Source organism: Balaenoptera acutorostrata, chromosome 11, assembly GCF_949987535.1.
Source record: "Balaenoptera acutorostrata chromosome 11, mBalAcu1.1, whole genome shotgun sequence".
Taxonomy (NCBI): Eukaryota; Metazoa; Chordata; class Mammalia; order Artiodactyla; family Balaenopteridae; genus Balaenoptera; species Balaenoptera acutorostrata.
Window position 1 is genome coordinate 4,582,150 of NC_080074.1, and position 24,376 is coordinate 4,606,525.

Consider the following 24,376-nt stretch of genomic DNA (forward strand, 5'->3'; position numbering starts at 1 on the left):
CACCGGAAGGGTGGCAGGAGGGGCGTGGCGGGGACTGATTTACAACCTGAGAGTAACTGACATCCCCCAGTGCCACCAGCTAGCTGCCCAGTCCCGTGCGGGGCACAGAGGCCTGAGGGCCATCAGACCCACGGGTCCTGGAGGAGCTCTTTGGAGCCCCGATGCCAAGGCCGAAGGGGGTACTGTGGGGCAGAGCAGGGTCAGGGGTGCTCTGGCGTCACACCCACCCACCCACCACCTCCCCCGCCTCGTGGTGGGCGAGGTGAGCATTCTCCGGATGAGCGGTGACAAACTGGTTTGTCCGTGTCTGGAACGGAGCCCAGATTAGACATTGACCTCTCCTTGTCTGTGTGATCTGGAGGCTGGCAGGCATGGGGGGCCCTGAAACGCCTGGGTCGGCTTGTTCTCTCTCCGTCACATGGCCACGGGCAACCCGGTCACTCCCCAGTGGCCCCTCACCCTGGCCAACCCTGTGGGTCAGAGCCTGGAGGGTGAGAGCAGAAGGGGGGGGCGCTTTACAGCCCCCAGGCTCCTCCCCCTAACTCACGTCCCTTCATGCCTGCAGGAGCTTGGGGGGGCATCACCCCCACTTTACAGAGGAGAAAACAGCGGTTACCAGCTGCAGTGCCTTTCCCCAAGTCTCCTGCCCGAACTGACCCTGCGCCCCAGGCTGCCGGCTCTGCCTCGCAGAGGCTGTGTTTCAGGGGTTCAGGAGGGATGGGAGCTATGGATGGAGGGGATGGGGTGGGGCCTCCCCAAGCCCTGGGGAACGAACAGCCGGGCACTGGGAGCCTGGACTCCAGGTCTCGGCCTGCTCGACTGCTGCTCAGCCCCCCTCCCAGTCCCATCCATCCCAGGACAGCCCGGCCAGCCGGGAGGGGCCTGCGAGTACATCCAAATCCACCCCCTGGCGGGCTGGTGGGGACACGGAGGCCTGGAGGGAAGAGCTGAGTGCAGCCAGCCAGTCAGACCCCAGCAGGGTCATCTCAGAAGCCTGTGTCCTTGTCCCATCTCTGCTCCCATTTCCATCGACACGCAGGCCGCAGCCCCGGCCCTTTCTCAGCCTCTCCCAGCACAGATATAGAGCAGTTCCAACCTGGTCTTTTCTGACGCTGCCCTTTGGGTATCAGTGCCTGAATTTGAACACCCTGCCAGTAACCTCAGCTCTCAAATGAATTCTCTAGTTCATGTTTTCATCCTACCCAACCCTCTAATGGTCACCACTCTAAAAGGCCTGAAAAGCTAGGTCACATGACTCTGTGAACATCTGGGTGGGTGGGAGGGTCGCTGGATAGTTCCCCACAGAGGCTGAGAGGCATTCAGGTCAAGCTCCCAGACTTGCTGTCAGTCTCTGTGGTCTTGGGCACATTGACTGTACCTTGCGCTGTGTCTTATTTGCAAATGATCTTAATCTCTCCCTCACGATCTGGTCTAAGGATTAAATAAGCTAATGTATATAACAAGGACTCAATGGCAAGGATGAAATAAGATGGTGCAGATCATGAGTACTTGACAAATAAATAAATGAGTCCTGGGCATTTCCTTGTTTAGCAGAGTCTTACTGCAGACAAATAACTCCACTGGGGGGTTTAGAACACCAGAGGGAAAGGAGCCCATCAGTGCAGCCCATGGAGGTCCGAGGGCTCAGGCAGGGTGGAAAGATGGAAAGGGAGTTGGGAGGGACACGCGGAGAGAGCCTGGTCTTTGCCTGGTCCGTGCCCAATGGCTGAAGGTACCTTGGAGCAGTGACCACCTAAGGGTGTCCTCCCCAGCGTTTGAGCTTAGCTTGTAAATCTTAGATTCTAATGATGTATGACTCTATCAAATGTGAACACTGAGAAAAGATTTTTTTTGGGGGGGGGGGCGGCCACACCACGCAGCTTGCGGGATCTTAGTTCCCCAACCAGGGATCAAACTCGGGCCCCAGGAGTGAAAGAGCCGAGTCCTAACCACTGGACCGCCAGGGAATTCCCAGAAAAGATGTTTTTTTCTATGGAAATTTAAGACACAAATAGAAATAGAAAGAACAGAATATACGTATCACTTGGTTTCATCAATGATCAGCATTTTGCCAATTTTGTTTCATCCATCCTCCTGACTTAAAATAATTTTTTATCCTGGAAAATTGTAAATCTATTACAAAAGTAGAGCAATGGAACAATGAATCTCCAGTACCAGTCCCCCAGCTTCAACAATTATTAGCTCTTTCATCATTTATTTTGTCTATACTCACACCCATTTGCCCCTCCCCAGAGATGATTAGGAAACAAATCCCAATTTACAATGAATGGAAATTACGAAATATTGGATTATTCCATTGAGCCTTTGCCTTGAGTTGGAAAATGTCTTCAAACAAATGTATTCCTTATCAATATAATAATTAAATGAATGATAAGAGTCACAAGTACATTCTATTAGGGTCACCTTCTGGGAATATTATGGTAACTTTTTTTTTTAATTTTTTTAAAATTTTATTTATTTAGTTATGGCTGCATTGGGTCTTCGTTGCTGTGCGCAGGCTTTCTCTAGTTACGGCGAGTGGGGGCTGCTCTTCGTTGCGGTGCATGGGCTTCTCATTGCAGTGGCTTCTCTTGTTGCGGAGCACAGCCTCTAGGGCGCGCGGGCTTCAGTAGTTGTGGCACGCGGGCTCAGTAGTTGTGGCGTACAGGCTTAGTTGCTCCGCGGCATGTGGGATCTTCCCAGACCAGGGATCGAACCCGTGTCCCCTGCATTGGCAGGCAGATTCTTAACCACTGTGCCACCAGGGAAGTCCTATGGTAACTTTTTATCTTATGTGTCACTATGGAGTCATGGTATTTCATAGATTCAACGTGTTTCAATCAAGCACAGTCAATTTACTTCTTTTAGTGCTCAAACTGCCAGACCTTTGGCCAATGGGAGGCCCTTTAATTTAGCTCTTGTGTCCTCTTGACATGACCCCAGTGAACCTTTTTTTTTTTTTTTTTTAATTTATTTATTTTTGGCCGTGTTGGGTCTTCGCTGCTGCACACGGGCTTTCTCTAGTTGCGGCGAGCAGGGGCTACTTTTCGTTGCCGTGTGCAGGCTTCTCGTTGCGTTGGCTTCTCTTGTTGCGGAGCACAGGCTCTAGGTGCATGGGCTTCAGTAGTTGTGGCACGCAGGCTCAGTAGTTGTGGCGCACGAGCTTCGTTGCTCCGCGGCACATGGGATCTTCCTGGACCAGGGCTCGAACCCGTGTCCCCTGCATTGGCAAGCGGATTCTCAACCACTGTGCCACCAAGGGAAGCCCGCCCAGTGATCCTTAAAGCTTCCTTGCCCTGTGACTCATCAAGATGCCCCAGGTTTACCAGGAGGCTCCTGGCCCACACGTGGGGATAAGGAAGATATTTATATATCATCATTAATAATTGCTAATGTAGTTATTTCAAATCATGAGTTTGTGTCAATATTTCCAATATAGTTCCAACATTAGAGTACTCCCACTTACATTATTTGATTCTATAATTGTTACTTATGTTCTTATCTGAAAATCTTGACTCCTAACATATGAACATATACACTTAGTTGTTTTCGCTTACGATACAATAAAATAGTTCCAAAAGAACTCTGCCAGATTCATACAGGAGAAAAGAAAAGAAAACTACTGAATCAAGTTCAGGATTTTATAAGAAGTTCCTTTTTACGCATCCCTTTGTGATGGTTAATTATATGTGTCAAGTTGGCTGGACCATGGTGGCCAGATATTTGGTCAAACATTATTCTAGATGTTTCTGTGAAAGTGTTTTTTGGATGAGATTAATGTTTAAATTGAATGGACTTTGAGTAAAGCAGATTACCTTCCATAAAGTGGGTGGGCCTCGTCCAATCAGTCGAAGGCCTGAACAGAACAAAAGACTGACCTCTCTCTGCCGAGCAAGAAGGAATTCTGCCTCCAGATGGCCTTGGACTTGAACTGCAGCTCTTCCCTGTTGCTCTTCTGCAGTCTCCAGTCTGCCAGCTGCCCTGTAGAGTTTGGACTTACCAAGCCTCCAGGATCACATGAACAAATTTATTAAAAATAAATCAACCGCCCATCCAAGTACTAACCAGGCCCCACCCTGCTTAGCTTCCACAGTAATTAACACAACATTGTAGTTCAACTATACATCATTAAAAAACAAAACAAAACAAAACATAAATAAATCAATCCCTCTCACGGTCTGGAGACATTGTTGGCTGTCACAACCAGGGTGATGGGGAGGGGTGCTGCTGGCATCCACTGGGTAGAGTCCAGAAATGCCAATATACATCCTGCAATGCACAGGGCAGCCCCACACAGCAAAGAATGATCCCGCCCCAAAGGTCCACTGTGCTGAGTTGGAGAAACTCTGCTCTAAGGCATATGTCATCCACACTCTGTGTAGCCTGTAAGCAGTCACTTAACAGACAGCGGCTGCCACGTTCCCTTTTGCTTCCCATTCGGGTGGGTAATATAATGGTAGTTCAGTTCTGGGTGGCTTTCAGCTTTGGGCAAAATACAGCACCTGGAGGAGAGGGGCGTCTGCTCTAGCGGTCCGCTTCGGGGTGATGCAGCGGAATCCTGAGCGTGCAGCGTGCTGGACACCAAGGGATGAGAATGACCAGAGGCCACATAGCTCGGGGCTGATGAGCGCACATTAGACTTGGTGACGTGGGAGCCCCCGCGGGCCTTATGCCAGCCGGCTCAGAGGATCAGGGGCTGCTAGCCAGGATGCAGGAAGCAGCGGAAGAGGGAGGAGGAGGTGAAATACGGGGAAAGCTTTCAAGAAGTGTGGCCGTGAAAAGCGTGAGAAACAGGGAGGGGGAAGCTGTCGTGCAGGGAGGAGCCCACAGGGGGCCGCGTCCAGGGGAGACCTGGCGCTGGGGTCTCGGGGTCTCAGGGTCTGCTGTGGGGCCGTGGAGGGGGCGGGACGATGAGTGTCGGATTCGAGAGCTCGCCCAGCGGGACGGCTCAGGGCAGCCTGCAGGCTAGGAGGGCGAGTCCCCTCCCCCAGTCCCCAACCCCGATCTGGAAGAGGAATAATCAGTCCTCAGAAGTTACAGACGGAGGTGATGGGTCGGGGCTGGAGGCAAGGAGCCCAGTTACTGAGCATCTGTGCCCACCTAAGCATGCGTGGGGTGGGGGACCAGGACCTCCACCACCGACCACCCAAGAAAGCTGCATGGGCCTCCCAGCTCCCAAATTTACTCACCTGAAAACGATTTCCCAAGTGGCCATACTGGGGTCATGCGTGACCCAGGCGCATCCCTGCCTGAGGACTCACCATCCACTGTCTTGGGAGAAGGAAACAGTGACTGACAGTGTGGACAGGGCCCCAGGGCGCTTTGGGAACTCAAGGGAGGTGCCTGGCCCAGCCAGAGGCCCAGAGGACTTCCTGGAGGCGGTGGTACCTCAACTGGGTCTTATAGGGCGAAGAGGGGCCATGAGGTGCATGGAGTGGGTTTTTGGTGCAGCGGGGACTGTAGGGAATGGACCGGAGCCCCCAGAGTACCGCCCTGCCTGCGGAGCGCTGGCCCCTCCCTTGTCTCCTTCCCGCTGTCAGCGGGGCCGCGCGCTGGTGTCGGGCGCCCCCTGGCGGCGCCTCGCGCGCGGGTCGGACAGGGACCGGGCGGGGTGGTGGCGGTGCTGGGAATGGGCCAGACCTCCCAGGCTGACTTACCCCGGTTCTATTCGAATCAGAAGGAAGAGAACGAGCTTTTGGAGGAGGAAAATATTTTAGCGTATATCTTTGATATATTTGTGTCTATACTAACTCAGTCGTAAAATAGTTTTAATTAATGATGAAGAAATGTTTACATACTGAGGTTTGGGGAAGTCATTCTGGCATATACAAGGCTTAACTTGAAATTCATGCTGCCTTGGCTCTCTCCGTCTCTCCTGGGATAACCGGATCAACTCCTTCCAGGCCCTCCTGCTTCTTCTGCTTCCTCCGTGTGGCAGCAGGAAGGACCCAACGTGGACATGTGAGTCTAGACATCCCACCTCATTCCTTAGGGCTCAAAAAGAAGCAGACCCAGGAGTAGATACGAGAGATCCTCCATCGTTCCTAAAGTCAAGGAGAAGTGCCTTGAGCTTCCTGGAGACCAAAGCGCAGAGGGAAATAGGGTCCGTTTCTCTTATGGGTTCAGTGCTCAGGAAGAGTGAGGAGTCAAAGGTGAAAGATTCCTCTGACTCCCCAAGATTCCTGGGGTCCCAAAGTTCCCCCAGAGTGGATTTGGTTGGACCACAAGAGCACAGAGCTTCGGGCAAATTCTGGGTCACAGGATGGACCCTCAAGGAGTCATGTTTCTGATCTCGGTAATTAGCAGTTCCGAGGAGGAAGCGGTGAAGAGGAGGTGCATCCTCAAGGAATCCTGGAATATCATGGCCCCTGGAAAGCATCAAGGCTTCCTCCCCCTTGGAGGTGGGGCAACCGAGGCAGGGAAGAGGGGAAGGGATGTGGCTGAAGCCATGCAGGCCAATTCTGCAAATATTTACCGACAACTGGACCAATCGAAGCACTGAGTGACAGGCCTGTGTAAGGCCAGTCCCCTGCGTCCCTCAGGAAGAGGGGAGAAGGCATGCAGGCAGAGCTTGTCTCACAGCGATTCCAGACCAGCCTGGCTCCGGGCTTTGCATTACAGACCCAGAAATAATGACCAAAGGGGTTCCCACACAATCCCTGCCACCCTCCGCACCTCACCCCATCCGACGGTCCCCCTCCTTGGATCTTCTGTGAAACAGGGTGATGATACTGCATTCTGGGGTGTGACGTCTGTCATGAATGAAGGGAGCTCTCACTGTTCTAGGGTGAAGTCCAAAGCCTGGCATTTAAGGCTCTCCTTAACGCCCCCTGGCAACCCTCAGCTGCAGCCAGACTGAGAGGGGCCTTGCTGGGCCACCTGACAAGGGCCTGGAGGGAACAAATCTGTCCCCTGCTCAAAATCCACCCCCAGCTCCCTGGCAACTCCCCCCACCCCCAGTTCTGCCCAGGCCACAGACTCAGCGGCCGGGGAGCCGAGAAGTGGAGAGAAAACTGGCAGGTGGGGACCAAGGCCAGCTGGGGAGCCCGTGCCGGGTCCAGAGGGGCCCTGGGTCCTCTCTTCTGGCCGATGGGCAAGGCACATGCAGCCGGTCAGTCACGTTTGTCAAGTAAAATCAGAAATACGGATTTTTTAAAAATTGGAATCACCCTATTTTTAATCTACAGGTTTTTGAGGTATAAGTGACATATAATAAACCTCACATGTTTACAATGTATAATCTGATGAGTTTTGACATATATATCAAATTTGACATATCTATCTCTCTATCTACATATATGTGTATATATATATATATATATATTTGTGAAGCTACCACTACAATCAAGACGATGACCATTTCCATCACCCCCCAAAGTTCCCTCAGGCCCCTTGTAATCTATCCTCTTCATCCTCCCGTCCCTTCTACCCCACCCCCAGCCAACCACAGGTCTTCTTCTGTCACTATGGATGCAATTGCATTTTTTAGATTTCATGTGAATGGAGTCATATGGCTTGTTCTCTTTTTGTGCCTGGCTTCTTTCACTGAGTATAATTATTTTGAGCTTCAGCCATGTGGTTACACGTATCGAGTTTGTTCCTTTTTACTGCTGAACAGTATTCCATTATAAGGATGGACAATTTGTTGATCTATTCACCTGTGGTGGACCATGGGTTGTTTTCCCTTTTGTTCTTTTAGCTGTTACACATAAAGCTCCCGTGAACACTCATGTGCACCTCTTGTATGACCGTGTGCTTTCATTTCTCTTGGGTAAATCCTAGAATTGGAATGGCTGGGTCACTTGGAAGGCATGTGTTTAACTTCTTAAGGAACTGCCAAATTGTTTCCCAAAGTGGACGTACGTTTCCAGTCCCACCAGCCACATATGAGGACTCTGGTTCCTCACATCCCCACGGACACCTGGAACGGTCAGTCTTTAATTTTGGCCATCCCGGTGTGTGTGCAGTGCTACCTCGTTATGAGGGCTCATTCCCTAACGACTAATGCTGTTGTACTTCTCTTCATGTGCTCATTTGTCATCCCTGTATCTTCTCTGGTGAAAGGTTTATTCAAATCTTTTGCCTGTTGAATGAAAATTGGTTTGTCTGCCTTCTTACTGTCTAGTCATAGAGTTCTTTTTATATTCTAGATCGTACAGTTTCAACGGGGGCAGTATTGCCCCCATGGGGGTGAAAATTGGTTCTGAGGGAGGGAGTGAAAAAAATCATGTCCTTTTTATGTAGAAAGCATGAATATGCATACAGTACAGAAGCAGTATCTGTGCTATTAAAATTTCATGGGGGTAATTAGGGGAAAAAAAAATGCCTAAAAAGGCTCCGTGAGGGAGGGAGGGGTGAAAAAAGGCTGAGAAACGTCGTTGTAGATATAAGTCCTTTGTTGGATATTTGTTTTGCAAAAAGCAAAAATTTTAAATTTGGGTAAAGTCCAATTTATCAACTATTCCTTTCAAGGTCCAAATTGATCCAACACTATTTGTTGAAACACTTTTCTTTCCCCACTGAATTGCTTTGCTTTTTGACCTCTGTCAAAAATCAATTGACCAGGGCTTCCCTGGTAGTGCAGTGGTTAAGAATCCGCCTGCCAATGCAGGGGACACGGGTTCAAGCCCTGGTCCAGGAAGATCCCACACGCCGCAGAGCAACTAAGCCCGTGCGCTACAACTACTGAGCCCGCGAACCACAACTCCTGAAGCCCGTGCGCCTAGAGCCTGTGCTCTGCAACAAGACAAGAAACCACAATGAGAAGCCCGTGCACCGTAATGAAGAGCATTCCCCGTTCGACACAACTAGAGAAAGCCTGTGCACAGCAACAAAGACCCAACGCAGCCAAAAATAAATAAATGAAATAAATTGACTGTATATGTGTGGGTCTATTTCTGGACTCTCAATTCTGTTCCAACTAACTCAAATATTTTTAGTATATGGTGCAGACCAAAAAGAAGCCCGTCTTTGATCCAACTGCTATGGGCCCTGCCTGTCCTCTGTCTCCCATGCAGACCTCCTGGCCTGCCTTAGCCAGGCACTTCCTGCTTCAGGCCTGCAGCTGCACCTCCGTCCTGGCCCAGAACCCTCTGCCCCGAGATGATCTCCTGGTCAGTGTCTCCTCCTCCGAGAGGGAGGCCCCTCTGGCCCCTCTCTGTGGCATCACTCTGTTGGTTTGGTTCTAGGAGACCTCGGCGAGGTCTGCAGGCACCGGATCATGCACAGGGCCGTGTAGACAGAGGTGAAGAATTGGGGTCTTATTCTATGTGAGAAGGAAGCAGGAGTGACAGGATCAGACTTCAGGTCTGGGGATGTCGCTCTGGCTGTCACACGGAGGTGGACTGGAGAGAACAGTGTGGAGACCCCTACCGGCACACGGACCCCGCTGGCCACTCACACTGCCTGCAATCCCGTCATCAGAGCCATCCCGCCCTTTGAGAGCAGCACCCGCGAGAATGAAAGTAGCTCTGGTCAGCCTCGCTCTGGGGTCTCAGGTGGTGGGAATCAGGAGAAGCAGGGGCTGGGTGTCCTGAGGGGGTGCGGTGGGCCACTAGTGTCCCCTGCTGCCCGCCGGAGTAGCAGCACTGCTATGGCTGGCCCTGTCCCTCGGGGTCACGCCCTTCCGTCATCAGCTCCCCTCTGGCCAGCGGGGCTTGCAAACTCCTCTGACGATGGCACAGTCCTCACCCTCACCCTGGTCCACTCACGCATCCACAGACTCAGTGCGTGTGTGTGTTCGTTTTTTTGTTTTTGTTTTTTGGTTTTTTGCCACAGCACAGGGCTTGTGGGATCTTGGTTCCCCGACCAGGGATCGAATCCATGTCCCCTGCAGTGGAAGCACAGATTCTTAACCACTGGACCACCAGGGAATGCCCTCAGAATGTGTTTATTGAGCACCTACTATATGCTGGCTCTGGGCCAGCTGGTGGAGCTATACCACCACCTGACGGTAAGCAGACGTGTCCTTGCTCTCAGGGCCCCAGGCTGGTGGGGGAGTGAGAGAGTAATCAAGAAATCACACCCTGGGCTTCCCTGGTGGCGCAGTGGTTGAGAATCTGCCTGCTAATGCAGGGGACACGGGTTCGAGCCCTGGTCTGGGAAGATCCCACATGCCGCGGAGCGGCTGGGCCCGTGAGCCACAGCTGCTGAGCCTGCGCGTCTGGAGCCTGTGCCCCGCAACGGGAGGGGCCGCGATAGTGAAAGGCCCGCGCACCGCGATGAAGAGCGGTCCCCGCACCGCAATGAAGAGTGGCCCCCGCTTGCCGCAACTGGAGAAAGCCCTCGCACGAACCGAAGACCCAACACAGCCAAAAATAAATAAATAAATAAATAAAGTAGGGGGAAAAAAAATTTATATAAAAAAAAAAAAAAATTTCTCAAAAACCTGAGAATAAAAAAATAACCCAAAAAAAAAAAAAAAAAAGAAATCACACCCTGAGTGGGTCGTTGTGAATTGAGGTGGGTGCTCTGAAGCACAGGACTGGGTCAGGGCAGAAACAGGGTTCCAAGAGATCAGATGAGACAGGAATTGGACCTGGTTCAGGGATTCCTGGGGGCTTCCCTGGGGAAATGATGGCTGAACTGGATGGGAAGGATGGGAAGGTGCAAAGAAGTTCCAGGTGGAGGAAAAGGCAGACGTGTAAGTCCCGCAGCTGGAAGGATGATGGCTCACTGAGAAACAGAAAGAAAGCCAGTGAGCAGGAGGGCAGGGGTGAGGAGAGGGACCCAGGGGCCTGATAGGTCCTGCCGCCTTCAGGTGAGGACTTGGGCCCCTATCCCAGGGCCAGGGAGAGCACACAGTGCTAAGCAGGGAAGTGACATATTCGCATTTGGATGTTCGAAAGATCACCCTGATCCTGATCCTCAACTCCCAGCTAGTAAGGAACATTCTTCTAAGAGAAATATAAATGTGACTGAGGTTTAGAAAGGATTAGATGATTAATATTAATTTCATTAGGGGTGTTGATGATGATATTGTGGTTATGGAGAAAAATATCCATTTAAAAAAATCAAGGCACATATTGAAGCATTTAGGATTGAACAATCACCATGTCTGAAATTGACTTTAAAATATTAAGGAAAAAGACAAATGAAGAAAAATGGCAAGATAATGAACAATTGTTTAAATCTAGGTGATAGGTACAAGGAGTGCTCATTATACTAGTCACTCTACTTTTGGGTTTATTTGAAATATTTCATATTAAACAGAAAAAAAAAGAATAGCAAAGAAAGAAGAAGGAAAGACAAATAGATCAATGATAGATAGATAGATGGGCAGACAGACAGACAGATAGAAAAGATAACCCTGGTTGTCCAGGCTGGGTTGGAGGGGCCAGGCCTCCCAGGCTGGGCAAGCCCATGAGGACGCTGTCCATTGCAGGTAAATTCTAAAATGACCACCAGTATCCTTGTATAATCTTCTCCCTGTGAGTGTGAGTGGGACTTATAGATATGATGGGAGATCGCTCCCATAATTATGTTATGTTAGATGGCAAAAAGGAACTTTGCAGGTGTAATTAAGGTCTCTAATCAGTTGAGTTAATCAAAAGGGAGATTTTCCGAGGTGGGCCAGACCTAATCAGGTGGCTCTTCAAAGCAGGAGTTTTAAAGACAAGGAAGTCAGGAAGATGAGCTCCTGTAGCCTTGAAGGCACAGCTTCCATGAGTTCTACAGCTGCAAGGAAATGCATTCTGCTGACAACAGCATGAACTTGGGAAAGGACCTGGAGCCTCAGATGAGACGACAGCCCTGGCTTACACCAGGATTTCAGCCTGTGAGACTGAGCAGAGAGCCCAGTTGTGCTGGGCCTGAACTTCCGACACACAACAATTGTGAGACAACAAGCCACTCAATTAGTGATGGTTCGTGACGCAGCAACAGGCAACAAATACACTGTTAAAGAGTTTAGGTGAAAGAATCAGAGGCTTGGATTAGGGTAGTGACAGTGGGGATGTTGTGAAGAGGGTGGGCTTGAGAGTGTTTAGAGGTTCAAATCGCCAGATGGATTAGATATGAGAGCGAGGCAGTGGGATGTCTGGAAAGACTCCTAGATTTCTGGCTTGAGCAATTGAGAGGCGGGCCTGCAGGAGGACGAGACCAGAGGGACAGCCTAGGTGTCCCTTCAGGCATCTAAGAGAGCTTGCCGAGCAGGCTGCTGGGCCCGGGGAAGGTGAGGGCTGGAGGTGAGGCAACGTGGGCAGTCGCTGGTGTGCGACAGAGGCTAGCGCCAGGGGAATGAGGAGATGGGCCCAGGATGGAGCCTTGGGGATTTGACTCTGAAAGTGCCTGGAAGGGCTGATGGTGGAGGCATGGGTGGTGTCCCGAAAGCTGGGGAAGGGAAATGTCTCAGGGTGAGGGGCAGGGGCTTAGGCTACACGTGACACGGGCCACCAAGGCCTGCCATCATGACCTCTTCATGACCTTTGCACTCTGTCTTCTCCCCTTCCCCATTACCACTGGACAACTCCAGCCCAGGACTCCTGGCCCTCCCCTGACCTCCTTCATCAGCCTCATCCCCCTCACCAGCCTCCCTGACTCCAGTCCCTACCAATTCTCCGGGGTCCTTCTTATATACTTATGTCTGAGATCACGTCCCTGCTTGGGACTCCCTGGGCTCCCAGGGCAGCTCTGGGAGGGCAGGAACCAACTGACTCACCTGCTACTGGGTCCTATGTGGGTGCTGGTGACAAAGTTGCAGATACTACTGTGGTTTGTAATATTTCTGTGGTCTGCAGCCTGCAACCATACTGAAAGGAAAGATAATTTAAGATAGAAGTTTGTGAGAATAAAGATGTGATTTTTTCCCCCGCTCAAGTCCACAGACCTCCTGAATCCTAACTACCAACCCCAAGATGAAGGGTTGGAGCTCCATCCCTAACGAGGCATGAATTGGTGCATCGCCAAGAAGGAAGACAATGTCAGCAAGCAGTGGCAGCAGATTCAGCAGGACCACTTTGAGTGCAGGAGGACAGGTTGGGCTTAAGCAGGAAGACAAGTTCATTGACAGCCAGCCCGCCTGCAGGAAGAGCCAGCGTGGGAGGGCCTGGGCTGAGTTTGAGGGTCAGAGGGCATTCTAGGCAGAGGGCACCCCATGAGGGACCCCAGGCAGGTCCCATCTCTCTGGGCCTCCGTCCCCCATCTGTGTGATGAACAGGTTGGTCCCCAGGCCTCTCAGGGCCTACAGTTCATCTCTGGTAAGGAGGGCCCTGACAACCAACGTGCCATCCAAATGCCCCCCTTGGTTAAGCGAGGGCTCATCGTGAACCTGCCCTCAGACCCATGGATAAGCAAGAACAGAAATGCCTCTCAACGGGCTCTGGTGGGAAGGGGAGGGTATTGGCTCCTCTACCTGAAAGGCTGGGCTTCCCTTTCCATCCCTCAGCCCTGCTCTCCTCTGTATGAGCTCCATTCTCTGCCCCTCCTGCTACCCGGGTGGCTGTCAGAAGCTCTCCTCAGGCAGCCCCACTGCAAAGACAACCCAAGTCCTGGGATTGGCTCCGACTGGACCAGCCCTGGACCAATCACTGCAGCCGGGGAGATGCTGTTTTCTGACAGGCAGGCCAGGTCAAGTGCTCACCCCACATGGACTGAAACGGGGGCTGAGTGGGCCCCAGAGGAAATTCTAGGACCGTGGTAAGAAGAGGATGGAATGGATGGATGCTTCACCACAAAAGTAGCAAAAGCCACTGCAAGGGGTTGAACAGTGGCCACTCAGTGTCCCCACCCCAAGTTATGTCCACCCAGAACCTGTGAATGTGAGTGACTTTATGGGGAAAAGTCTTTGCAGATGTAATGAAGTTAAGGCTCTTGAGATGAGAGCATCCTGGGTTTAGGGTGGGCCCTGAATCCAATGTCAAGTGCCCTTATAATAGGGAGGTAGAGGGAGATTTGAGCCACAGAGACGCAGAGGGGTGGAAGCCATGTGACAACGGAGGCAGAGACTAGAGTGACACAGCCCCAAGCCACGGACTCCCTGGAGCCACCAGGAGCTGGAAGAGGCAGGAGGGATTCCTCCCTTCAGAGGGAGCGCAGCCCTGGCGACAGCTTGGTTTCTGATTTCTGGCCTCTAGAACCATGAGGGAATACATTTCTGTTGTAAACCACCCAGTTTGCGGTCATTTGTGACGGCAGGCACAGGAAACTAACACACCCACCCCACTCTCATCGTGAAGCACCTTGTAACCCCAAGGGTTGAGAGTCTACACGGGGGCTGGGCCTCAAACATGTCCAAACTTTCTCTCTGATCCAGCCCCTTACCTGTCGCTCTCAGGATGTACCACTGTCCCCAACACTCCCATCAGAAAAGGACAGCAGTGGATGTGAACAGCTGTTGGGCTCTAAACATTCTGCAATGAGCCTTCGCAAAGTAGGTGTTAGATAAATATATCAGTATGACGAAGTGAGGACTTCCCTGGCAGTCCAGTGGTTAGGACTCGGCGCTTTCACTGCCAAGGGCTGGGGTTCGATCCCTGGTTGGGGAACTAAGACCACACAAGCCACCCGGAGTGGCCAAAAACAAAAAAACAAACAAAAAAACCCCACTGAAGTGAGATCTAAGTATACAAATACAATCACTGCCTTCTCCTCAAGGCTCAGGGGCACAAATCCCAGCTGTGCGGCACCCAGGCCTTGTGAATAAGCCACTTGGCATCTCTGAGCCTCAGTTTTCTCACCTGCAAAATGGGGATGATGAAATTGCAGTCCTGGGACTTCACTGGTGGTCCAGTGGTAAATAATCTGCCTTCCAATGCAGGGGACGCGTGTTCGATCCCTAGTCGGGGAACTAAGATCCTCCAGTGCTGCGGGGCAACTAAGCCCCCGCGCCACAACGACAGAGCCCATGCACCCTGAAGCCTGCTCGCCACAACTAGAGAGAGAAAACCCGCATGCCACAACTAGAGAGAAGCCCACGCACTGCAACAAAGAGCCCACGCGCTGCAACAAAAAGATCCTGCATGCCACAGAGAAGCCCCAACACAGCAAAAAATAAAAATAAATAAATTAATTAAATACATTTTTTTAAAAAAGAAAGAAATTGCAATCCTGCAGTTAGAGTGGGGGTTAAATGAGCTGGATACAATGAACTCGGCCCATTGCTGGGTGTTTAAGAAGAGCTGTCAGGACTTCCCTGGTGGTGTAGTGGTTAAGAATCTGCCTGCCAATGCAGGGGACATGGGTTCGAGCCCTGGTCCGGGAAGAAGCCACATGCCATGGAGCAACTAAGCCTGTGAGCCACAAGTACGGAGCCTGCGCTCTAGAGCCCACGAGCCACAACTACTGAGCCCACGCGCCACAACTACTGAAGCCCGTGCGGCTACAGCCCGTGCTCCGCAACCAGGAAAGCCATTACGATGAGAAGCCCGCGCACCGCAACGAAGAGTAGCCCCTGCTCGCCCCAACTAGAGAAAGCCCGCGTGCAGCAGCGAAGACCCAATGCAGCCAAAAATTAAATAAATGAATAAATAAATAAATTTATTAAAAAAAAAAAACAGAAGAAGAGCTGTCTCCCTTCTCCTTCCCCCACCCCCGTTCCCGCCCCCCAGTGGACCACAACCCATGCTGGGGTCTGGGAGGACAGCACCATTTTCAGGCATTTGTTGGCCTCAGTCACTCTTGCTTTTGGAGGCTCTGCTCACATCATCCCAAACATGAATGTACCCCTATAAAATGTAATTTTTTTTCCAAAATAGATTTTGAAAGGGTTTTTATAATTTTGCTCTTGAACTGACTTGGCTCCTTGACTCTGCCTTTGATGACCTTAGAGCAGATACCTAACCTCTCTGGGCCTTAGCTGGCTCATCTGTGCAAGAGCGATAATGATGTGTTCCTAAGTCACGGGATCCAATGTCAACATTTGTAAAGTCATAAGACAGAGCCCGACACATAGCAAGTCCTGCAGGTACGTCTGCTAAATAAGATAAAATGCCAGTAACTCTTCATTTCTGATTTCTTATCAATGACCCCAAATTCTCAGAATTCTCACTCCTTGAGAGTTCTCCACTGTGGTGAAACTTTCATAATTACCACATTGAAAATAATGATGACATAATGTCACATCCTGTAGGTATTTAGTGAAGCATCTTTTTAATTTTGTCATTTTATTTTTGCATTTTGCAGTAGTACACAATGTTGGTTGCTAGTACAATTTCTATCGCCCCAAGGGGACAAAGGCTGTGTGTTCATGGGCAAGGAAAACAACTTCCAGCAGGAACTCTGAGAGCAGGAGGCTAGAAGAGCTGGGAAAAGGAGCACAGGCTCTCCAGCTCTCTGCCGGGCTCACCCGACTTGTCCTCGCATCATGTCTGGGCTGGACAGGCCCGAGGGGACATACAGTTCAGCCTCCTCATTGACAAATGGGAGGCCCGGGGCTCTGGAGCAGAAGGGACTTGCCCAGGTTCAAACTGTATGGTCCCAGGTCTCCCTCCGATGATCAAATTTCTTTCCCTACTTCAACCCCTCCCACGTTTAGCACAGCATCTCCTCCTCCTTATCCCGGGGTACAATTGTTCTTCCCAGGAACAGCCTGCTGCCCTGCAGCTCCATGAAGAAGGGCTTCTCCTTTCAAAACTTGTCATCCCACGTCTGTTCTCCAATGGGCCTTCCCTCCTGAAACCAGAAAAAGGACGAGCTAATGCCAGATGGTGTGTGGGTGGCTGTCTCTTCCTTCCTGGCTCCGGGGTTCGAATTTGGCCTCCAGGTTTAACTTGCTGTGTGATTTTTGAGTGTGACTCAGCCTCTCTGGTTTTTGCTTGTCTCACCTAACACAGAAGACGACACCAGTTGCCTTCTGGGGCTCAGGATTATTCTTGTCCACATTCGTGAATCTTCTGGCATAAAGCAGTTCCTCAAGAAACGTTAGTTATGTATCTCCCCAGCCCCCAACCCCATCAGGCACTTCCTCTTTCAAAACCTCTGAATCCTTTCTTCTCCCCAGTGTGTCACTGTCTAATAATAATTTTAAGGTTATCCCCTCTGGGGAAATTTTAGCAGAGATCTATTAAAAAATAAAGTGGAGGGCTAAAGGTAGAGTTTCTGCCAACAGCTGAGGATGAGAAGATATTTCGTGTGTCAGGCGGACGGTGGAAAGGGTCAGAGGAGGGGAGAATGAAGGCTGTTGAACCTTTCCAGGTGGCTCCTCGGCCTTGGTAGCACGTGAGAAGCACCCAGTGTTGGAGAAGCTGTTGCAGTCTTGAGCTGGGGGTGGTTGGATTTAATTTTCCAGATGAAAACGAAGGCTGAGGAACAGGGATTCCAAGAACCTGACTCACAAGAAGGGGGTAAGTCAGGCTGGGAAGCTGCTGACGACACATTCATGTGACCGCAAAAAAATGTCAACAGATTATCGGGGTGGATGAGGAAGCCTTTGAACCTGCCCCTTGGACCGTCTGCTCATCCACCCCAGGTGAGGCTATTTACGCTTGACCTACTCCCAGAAATTGTCTTTTCTAAGGCCAGGTGGGTTCTCGGAGATCACCCAGCCCCACGTGCCATTCTGTGGACAGTAAACAATGCTCAGAGAAGAGGAGGTTGGCGGCCACGCACTCGTATCAGAACTGGCAGCTTCTCTGACCAGTCCCTGGGAGAAGAGCTCTCTGGCAGCATTTGTTTCTAACACTGACTGGCTCTTTGAATGAGATCAGCCCCAGACGTTTAGAGAGAAAGACATGAACCATCAATGCTGTTGTCCCTCATACACCCAAGCATGGTGTCCAGGTCTACGGGGCAAGGATGTCAGGGAATGAAGCAACAGAGCTATTAAAGCAGATGGGTTGTGGTTGATTTTTCTTTTCGCTAAACTTTGCCTTATTGCTGCTCTAGGGCTGTTTGCAAAATAAACCTTGGGGAAAGAATCGCTGGAGTGGAGAGCTTACATGATTCCCTTCATCTCAGGTTTGCCCATTGTCTTGGTTTTCTGTTGTTGCCAATAACAAACTAACGAAGTAAGCACCTTAAAACAACACAAATTTATTATCTTATAGTTCTACGGGTTAGAAATACGACTGGAGGAGGTGGGGGTGGGTGGCACTCACCGGGTTAAAATCAAGGCGCAGGCAGGGCTGTGTTCCTTTCTGGAGGCTCTAGGAGGGAACCTGTTTCCTAGCCTTTTCCAGCTTCTAGAAGCTGCCTGCATCCCTTGACTTGTGGCCCCTTCCTTAACCTTTAAGACCAGCAGCGTTGCATTTATCTGATCATTCTCCTGCTGTCACGTCTCTTTGACTACGGCCAGGAAATCTCCAATTTTAAGAATGTATGTGATTACACTGGGCAAACATGGATAATTCAGGATACTGTCTCCATCTTAATATCTTTAATCTAATCACATCTGCAAAGGCTCTTTTACCATGTAAGGTAATATATATTCACAGATCCCAGGGATTGGGGTTGGACATCTTTGGGGGCCATTGTTCTGCCTACGTATTCTTTTCTTCCCCTCAGTGGTCTCTCTAAAAAAATACATTTCACTTCTTTGCAGAAAAGAACATTTTCACTATCATGGGGAATATGGTTAAACCAGATTTTTTTCAAGGATTTTAAATCTTTTTATTTTTAATTCTATTTTACATTCTGCATATATACAGAAAAGTGCATAACTCAAAAAGTTACAGTCTGATTTTTAGAAACTGACCACACCAATGTAAATCAGCACTCAGATCAAGAAACAGAACGTGCCCTGGGACCCCAGAAGCCCTGCTCATGCCCGCTTCAAGTCCAAAATATTATTCAACATTTGTTGACATTAAAAAATTTCCTGGGACTTCCCTGGTGGTACAGTGTTTAAAAATCCGCCTTCCAATGCAGGGGACGCGGGTTCGATCCCTGGTCGGGGAACTAAGATCCCAAATGCCGCAGGGCGACTAAGCCTGTGCGCCGCAACTACTGAGCCCACACGCTCTGGAGCCCTCGCACCATAACTGGAGAGCCTGCATGCCACAACGAAAGATCCCGAGTGCTGCAGCTAAGACCCGACGCAGCCAAATAAATAAACAAATAAATAAATAAATATTAAAAAAAATTTCCTATGTGGGCAATACTTGGAGAATGATTGAATAAAAAGGAAAGAGCCCAAGTGCTGTTCATTTATTCATTCAACGAATATTTTCTGGCACCTGTCCTGGGCTGGATGCCAGGGAAAATGGGATGAGCTGATTCGATGAGGGTCGTCTGGCACAGAATCTATGGAGGTAACTGTGTGTGTTGGGGGGTGTGGGGAGGGAGTTTGTGAAAGAGATAAGAATACAAATGCATTGACCAGCCCTAACCAGAAGGCTTCCCAGGGAAAGTGGGTCCCGAAGATGAACACAGCCGAGGAGAAGAAAGGATTTCCAGCAAGAGGGAGAGCACAAGCAAAGGGGTGGCAGTGGGGCAGGCAGGGTCATGGTGGAGTTTGGGGAAACAAAGAGAGAGATGACCCCTGGACTTGCCAGCCTCTGGGCCCTTGCTCAGTCATTCCCATTTCCCATTTTACCAGCCCAAATCCCAGCGGTCCAGACTCAGAACCAGAGGCCATAGCCCTCAGGCCAGTGTCTTCATTTCACAGATGCAGAAGCAGGCCCAGAGGAGAACATACACGCTCGGCTGGTCATTGGCTTCATTACTTCTCTCACTCCACACTTCTCTACAGAGCCTCCCAACCCCTCCCCTCCCCTGTGCCTGGTGCTGGGGACACAGAGGTGTCAGGCTCCGACCCTGCCCTGAGGCACGCAAGGCCTGGTGGCACAAAACCATGAGGCCTGAAGCACGATCCAGACCACCCATTTCTTCCTCCAGGGCGGTTGCCATACCCCAGGGTCCCTTACTGCCTATTCCACTTCCCTGCTTCCCTATCAGGCCTCTCATTCATTCTTCATTTGCACATCCCACATGTATTTATTGGGCATCTACTTCGTGCTGGGCAATGTTCCAGGCACCGGGACTACAGTTGTGCAGAAGACAGACCCCTTCCTCAGTGGGGAAGTCAGACAATGAACAGAACACATAGCTATATAATGGGATGTCAGCGGAGGTAAGTGCCGTGCTGTGAAGAAAAACAAAGCACAGTAAAGGGCTAGGGGGGAGGGAAGCTGGTGTTTTAGGTAAGGTGGTCAGGGCAGGCTCTTAGAGGAGGTGACTCTGGGACCCAAAGGAAATGAGGAAGCATGTGTTACAAGGATGGGGGAGGAGGGAAGGGGGGTGGGGCCTGGAGGCAGGCCCCTCCTTGATGGGTCTGTGGACGGAGGCTAGCGTGACTGCAGGGGGATGTCCTTGGCCATTTAGCAAGTTGGGAAATCTCAGCACTCTCCCTCCATCTGCATCTCCAGGTCCTTAGAAATGGGCCATGGGGGCTGAGGTCTGGGAAGGGCCTCTAGCTGCCTCTCACCTAGATCTTCCTCTCTCAGTGGAGGCCAGCACGCGGACGGATGCCCACTGGACCTTGGCCTTCATCAGGAGCATGTGCCCAGCTGCCCTCATAGCTCTCCACCCCTCAACACCCTCATACCTAGTTAACACTCAGAGCGAGACCCCATCGTACAGCTGAGGAAAACAGGCTCAGAGCCTTTCTCAACGCCCTGCACTGCGCCAGGCGGAGGAGTCTGGGGGCAGGAAGGGCTCTGCCACCGTCCCCCCATGAGACCTCTTTATGGGGGAGGGTGACCTCTTTCTGGGTTCTGAAGAGGAAGTTCCCGGGGGAAACCGGTCCTGACAACTTGACTGAGGAGAAAACGAGGGTGGCAATGGGGAGGGCAGGAGACAAAGTCAGTCTCTCGCGGGGCGAGGCGGGGGCGGGGGGGGGGGGGGGAGGGGGGAGGGGGTGTACGGCCCGGAAGGGGCGATGGGAGGTGCTCAGAGACGCCAAACTGCCCGAGGGGGAGAAGGGGCCGAGGTCGGTCTTGGGGTGGGCCTTGGGGGGAGGGTCTGGAGAAAGTGGGCGCAGGGGTGGAGGGGCCGGCGAAGGTCGAGGCGGAATCCCGAGAGCCGTTTGAGGAAGAGCTTGGCCGGAGTCGGAGGTCACCGGAGGCTAGACGCCTGGGGTGGGCGGGGCCGGAGCGGACCGGGCGTTGGAGGGTGGGGAAGGGAGCCAGCCCGGTAGGTCCGGGGCCGGAGGTCAGAGGAGGGCGGCCCGGGGCGTGGCCTGGGGCGGGTACGGGGTGAGGCCTGGCGTGCTAGGGGCGGGGTCTAGCTGACCGGGGGCGGGGCCTGGAGCCGGTGGCGGGACCTGGATGGCTGGGGTGTGGCTTGAGGGCGGGCAGGGGCGGGGTGGGCAGCTACCGGGGGCGGGGTCCGGATGGCCTGGGGGCGGGGCCGGGCGAGGCCGGGCGGGGCAGGCGGCGGCCTGGAGGCGGGCGGGCGGTGTCGGCGACGCGGAGGTGCGCTCGCCTCACTGGACTCGGCAGGAGGCGGCGGCGGCGACGCGCACAAAGGCGGATTGTGGCTTCACTGGTGCTCGCGGCGGGCGGTGCCGGGGCGGGGGCGGCGGGGCGCGCCGGGGGCCCCCGCGGGCGCGGCGCGGGCGATGAGCCGGGGCCCGGCATGGCCTCCGCGCGGCCGCCGGGCCGGGCCTGCGCCTCGGCGCCCGCGCCCGCGGGGCTCCGGGCCGGGCCGCCCGCCCTCCCCTCCGCCGCCGCCGCCGCCGCCTCCCCGGAGCCTGCGGGCGGCGCGGAGGCCGAGGAGCGCTCGCTGCAGCACATGCTGTGCGCCATAGCCGAGGAGCGCGGCCGCCTCAGCCTGCGCCGCGAGGTCTGCGGCCTCGGTGAGTGGGGTCGGCCGGGGTCGAGGCCGGGGCCGCCGCGTCGTCGGGGTGTGCGCGCCTCTGGGTGTCTCTGCGCGTCTCTGTCTCTGCGTGTGTCTCTGTCTCAGCGTGTGTCTCTGGGGCTCCCTGCGTGTCGCATCCCCCTCACGCCCCCGGCTCCCCGCGTCCGGCTGTTTCCTGTGCCTCCGCGTCTCCGTCTCTGATTTTGGTCCCAAGAGCGGTCCGGCACGCTCGCGTCCCTGTGTGTCTGTCTCCCGGGTCACTCGGCGTCTCCCTCTGTCTGTCCATCCGGGCGTCTGCCCGTCTCCCTCCTTCCCCTCCGTGGCTCCGCCAGGCCTCTTCCTTCTCCAGGAAGCCCTCCCCGGGGCCTCAGTGCCGCTGCAGGGAGTGCGGGCGCTGGCTCTGGGGAGACCCGGAGCCCGACACGGCAGGGCCGGGGCCCCGTGGGCTCCGGGCAGACCTCCCTGCCAGCTGCCCCGGCCACCGTCCCAGCTCGCCGGGAGGGCAGGTCTCCGGCGTCCCAAAGCCTTTGTCTTCCCGCACCGTTCTCTTTGCACATTGGCTCTAACTGGGGACCTGTTGGACCGTCGCCCCCTGAACCCACCCGCTTGGCAGCGGGAGCGGGGCCGGCCGCCTCTCTGGGTGTGACGCTGCTCTAAGGAGGCCCTAAGTCCTAGATGGGCCGGTGACGTGGGGTGGAGGTGCCCCGTGTGGTCTGCGAGAGCCTGGGGCTCCAGGTGTAGGTGGGGTCTCCCGGCGTGGCTGGGCGTGAAGTGATGGCTGCTGACAGATCGTGTTCAGACTAAAGCCCGAGGAGGCCGTTTTCTCTCTGAAAAGACCCCTCCCTTCTTCCTGCAGGAATGACTTCATACCACGTTCTCAGCCACCCCCCATCCCCACCCTCATCCCCAGTCTGGGCTGGGGCTGTCTGAGGGGGCGACAGCATTTTGTGGAGAAGGGAATGTCAACGTTGGAGATTCTGCCAGACCCACTCCCCTTCATTCACCACTGGGGAAACTGAGTCCCAAAGAGCCAGCGCATCCCCACCTAAGGTCACAAGGCATTCCAGGCCCCTCAGCAGGCCACACCCTGGAGGCTGGAAAACGAGAGGAAATAAATTTGCGTCCTCCTTTTTGCAGGAGGCCGACTTGGTACAAGACACTTCCCCTCAGCAGGTCTCAGCCCAGCCTGCCCTGGAACGAAGCTTTCCTCAAGCATGGGGGTGGGGGCATCTACAGGCCGGGATGGATGAGGATAGAGGTTCTCTGGTCTCTTCTGAAAAGGTGTCACTAATTAGTTTCGAGCAGAAATGGAAGGGTCCTCATTCGTTCATTCAGCACATGTTCATGCCCGCCTGGCAGGCCGCCTGTCACCTGGCACAGAGTGTCTGAGAGGGGAGGGGTCGGAGGGACCATTGCTCAGGCCCCTCAGCCCTGTTGGCTCAGCAGCTCTGGGCACCCCTCCTCACTCCCCTGTCAACACGGTCCTACTGTTCTCTGAGCATCTCTCTGCCCTGTTAGACAGTCCCTGCCCCCAGGAGCCTGCAGTGCCACCCCCTAAGAACAATAATTTGCTGTAGCACCTGGCATTTCCTGAGCACTCAGTATGCGCCAGGTGCTTTATGCAGGCTCTGTCAATTTGATACTGACCTTGCCAGATACAGGAACATTATCTCCACTTCACCCATGAGGAGCCTGAAGTCAGAGAGGCAAGAGACTAGCCCAGGGGCAGCCTGCGAGGAAGCTGTATAGCTGGGATTGACCCCTGGTCAGTGTGACCCCAGTGCCTGTCCCCCCAGATGTCCCAACCAGGCCTTGCTGCACCTGCTGCGCTGCATCTGGGGAGGGGACCTGCCCATAGTAGGCCAACGGCACAGCCTGGTGGTTGCACTATTGCCGTGTCTCTCCTCCTGCCTCTAGTTCCCCCTCACACACGAGCTCTTCCCATCTTACCACCCCCAGCCCCTCAGGACTCAGTCCCTGTAGTGCTCTGATGCGCTGCACTTTTGTTTCTGCTCTTTTCTGCGCCTGGGAAGCTACCTCCTACTTAACCTGCCCTGCAAACACGTGCAGGTCTCCCTTCAGGCCTCAGAGCTCATGCTGCCCCCCGGGGACCCTTCCTCCACACCCTGCCCTGCTGCCTGTGCTCTCTTTGTACCGGGTTCGCGTCCGGTGGACGAACGGACGACTGTGGCACTGATGGTCTGTGTGGCTGTCTCCCCAGTTAGCAGGTGACCCCCCCCCACCAGGACATTGCCCAAGTCTGAGTCTCCTCAGTGTGCAGCACGGGGCCCATGCAGAGCAGAGCCCCAGGGCACACTCAGCTAATGAATGAGAGGATTACTTTCTGGACTGGGGAATGAAGGGTGTGGATGGGCAAGGAAGTTGGAAACCTAAAGTCTTAGAAGGGCTCACGGTGCCCGTCTCTCTCATTTTTCAGATGAGAAATGTGTTCAGAGAGGGGCAAGCTAAACAGTGACTTCACGCCCAAAGTAGAGTTAGGACAGAATGACTGGCCCGAGTGCCCAGGCGTGAACCCAGAACGCCCTCCCCAAAGCACTTGTACCATGTCACCTGCTCATCTCCACTTTGCAGCTGGGACAACCTGTTACATTTATGAATTAACTTAAACCTCCCAGATTTTTGT

The 24,376-nt window shown here is 53.1% G+C and overlaps 1 protein-coding gene and 1 long non-coding RNA gene across 3 annotated transcripts in view; one reads left to right on the forward strand and one right to left on the reverse strand.

The window, feature by feature from the left end:
- Positions 1-2,160: 2,160 nt before the first annotated feature.
- LOC130709265 (uncharacterized) lies at positions 2,161-5,462 on the reverse strand. The gene is made up of 3 exons (XR_009009785.1): positions 5,190-5,462; positions 3,879-4,005; positions 2,161-3,220 (listed from the first exon to the last, which is right to left on the reverse strand). It is a non-coding gene; the product is annotated as an uncharacterized LOC130709265 (long non-coding RNA).
- A 16,016-nt stretch (positions 5,463-21,478) lies between these two features.
- KIAA0930 (KIAA0930 ortholog) overlaps positions 21,479-24,376 on the forward strand; it is a 40,145-nt gene continuing 37,247 nt past the window's right edge. The window contains exon 1 of one of the 2 annotated variants that reach the window (XR_009009740.1): positions 21,479-21,730. Coding sequence is in view for 1 of the 2 variants with exons in the window: in XM_007189184.3 (XP_007189246.2) it covers positions 21,511-21,730 (220 nt within the window). In the remaining variant the exon portion in view is untranslated. The remainder of the gene's footprint in view (positions 21,731-24,376) is intronic. The other variant, XM_007189184.3, reaches the window with a different exon arrangement.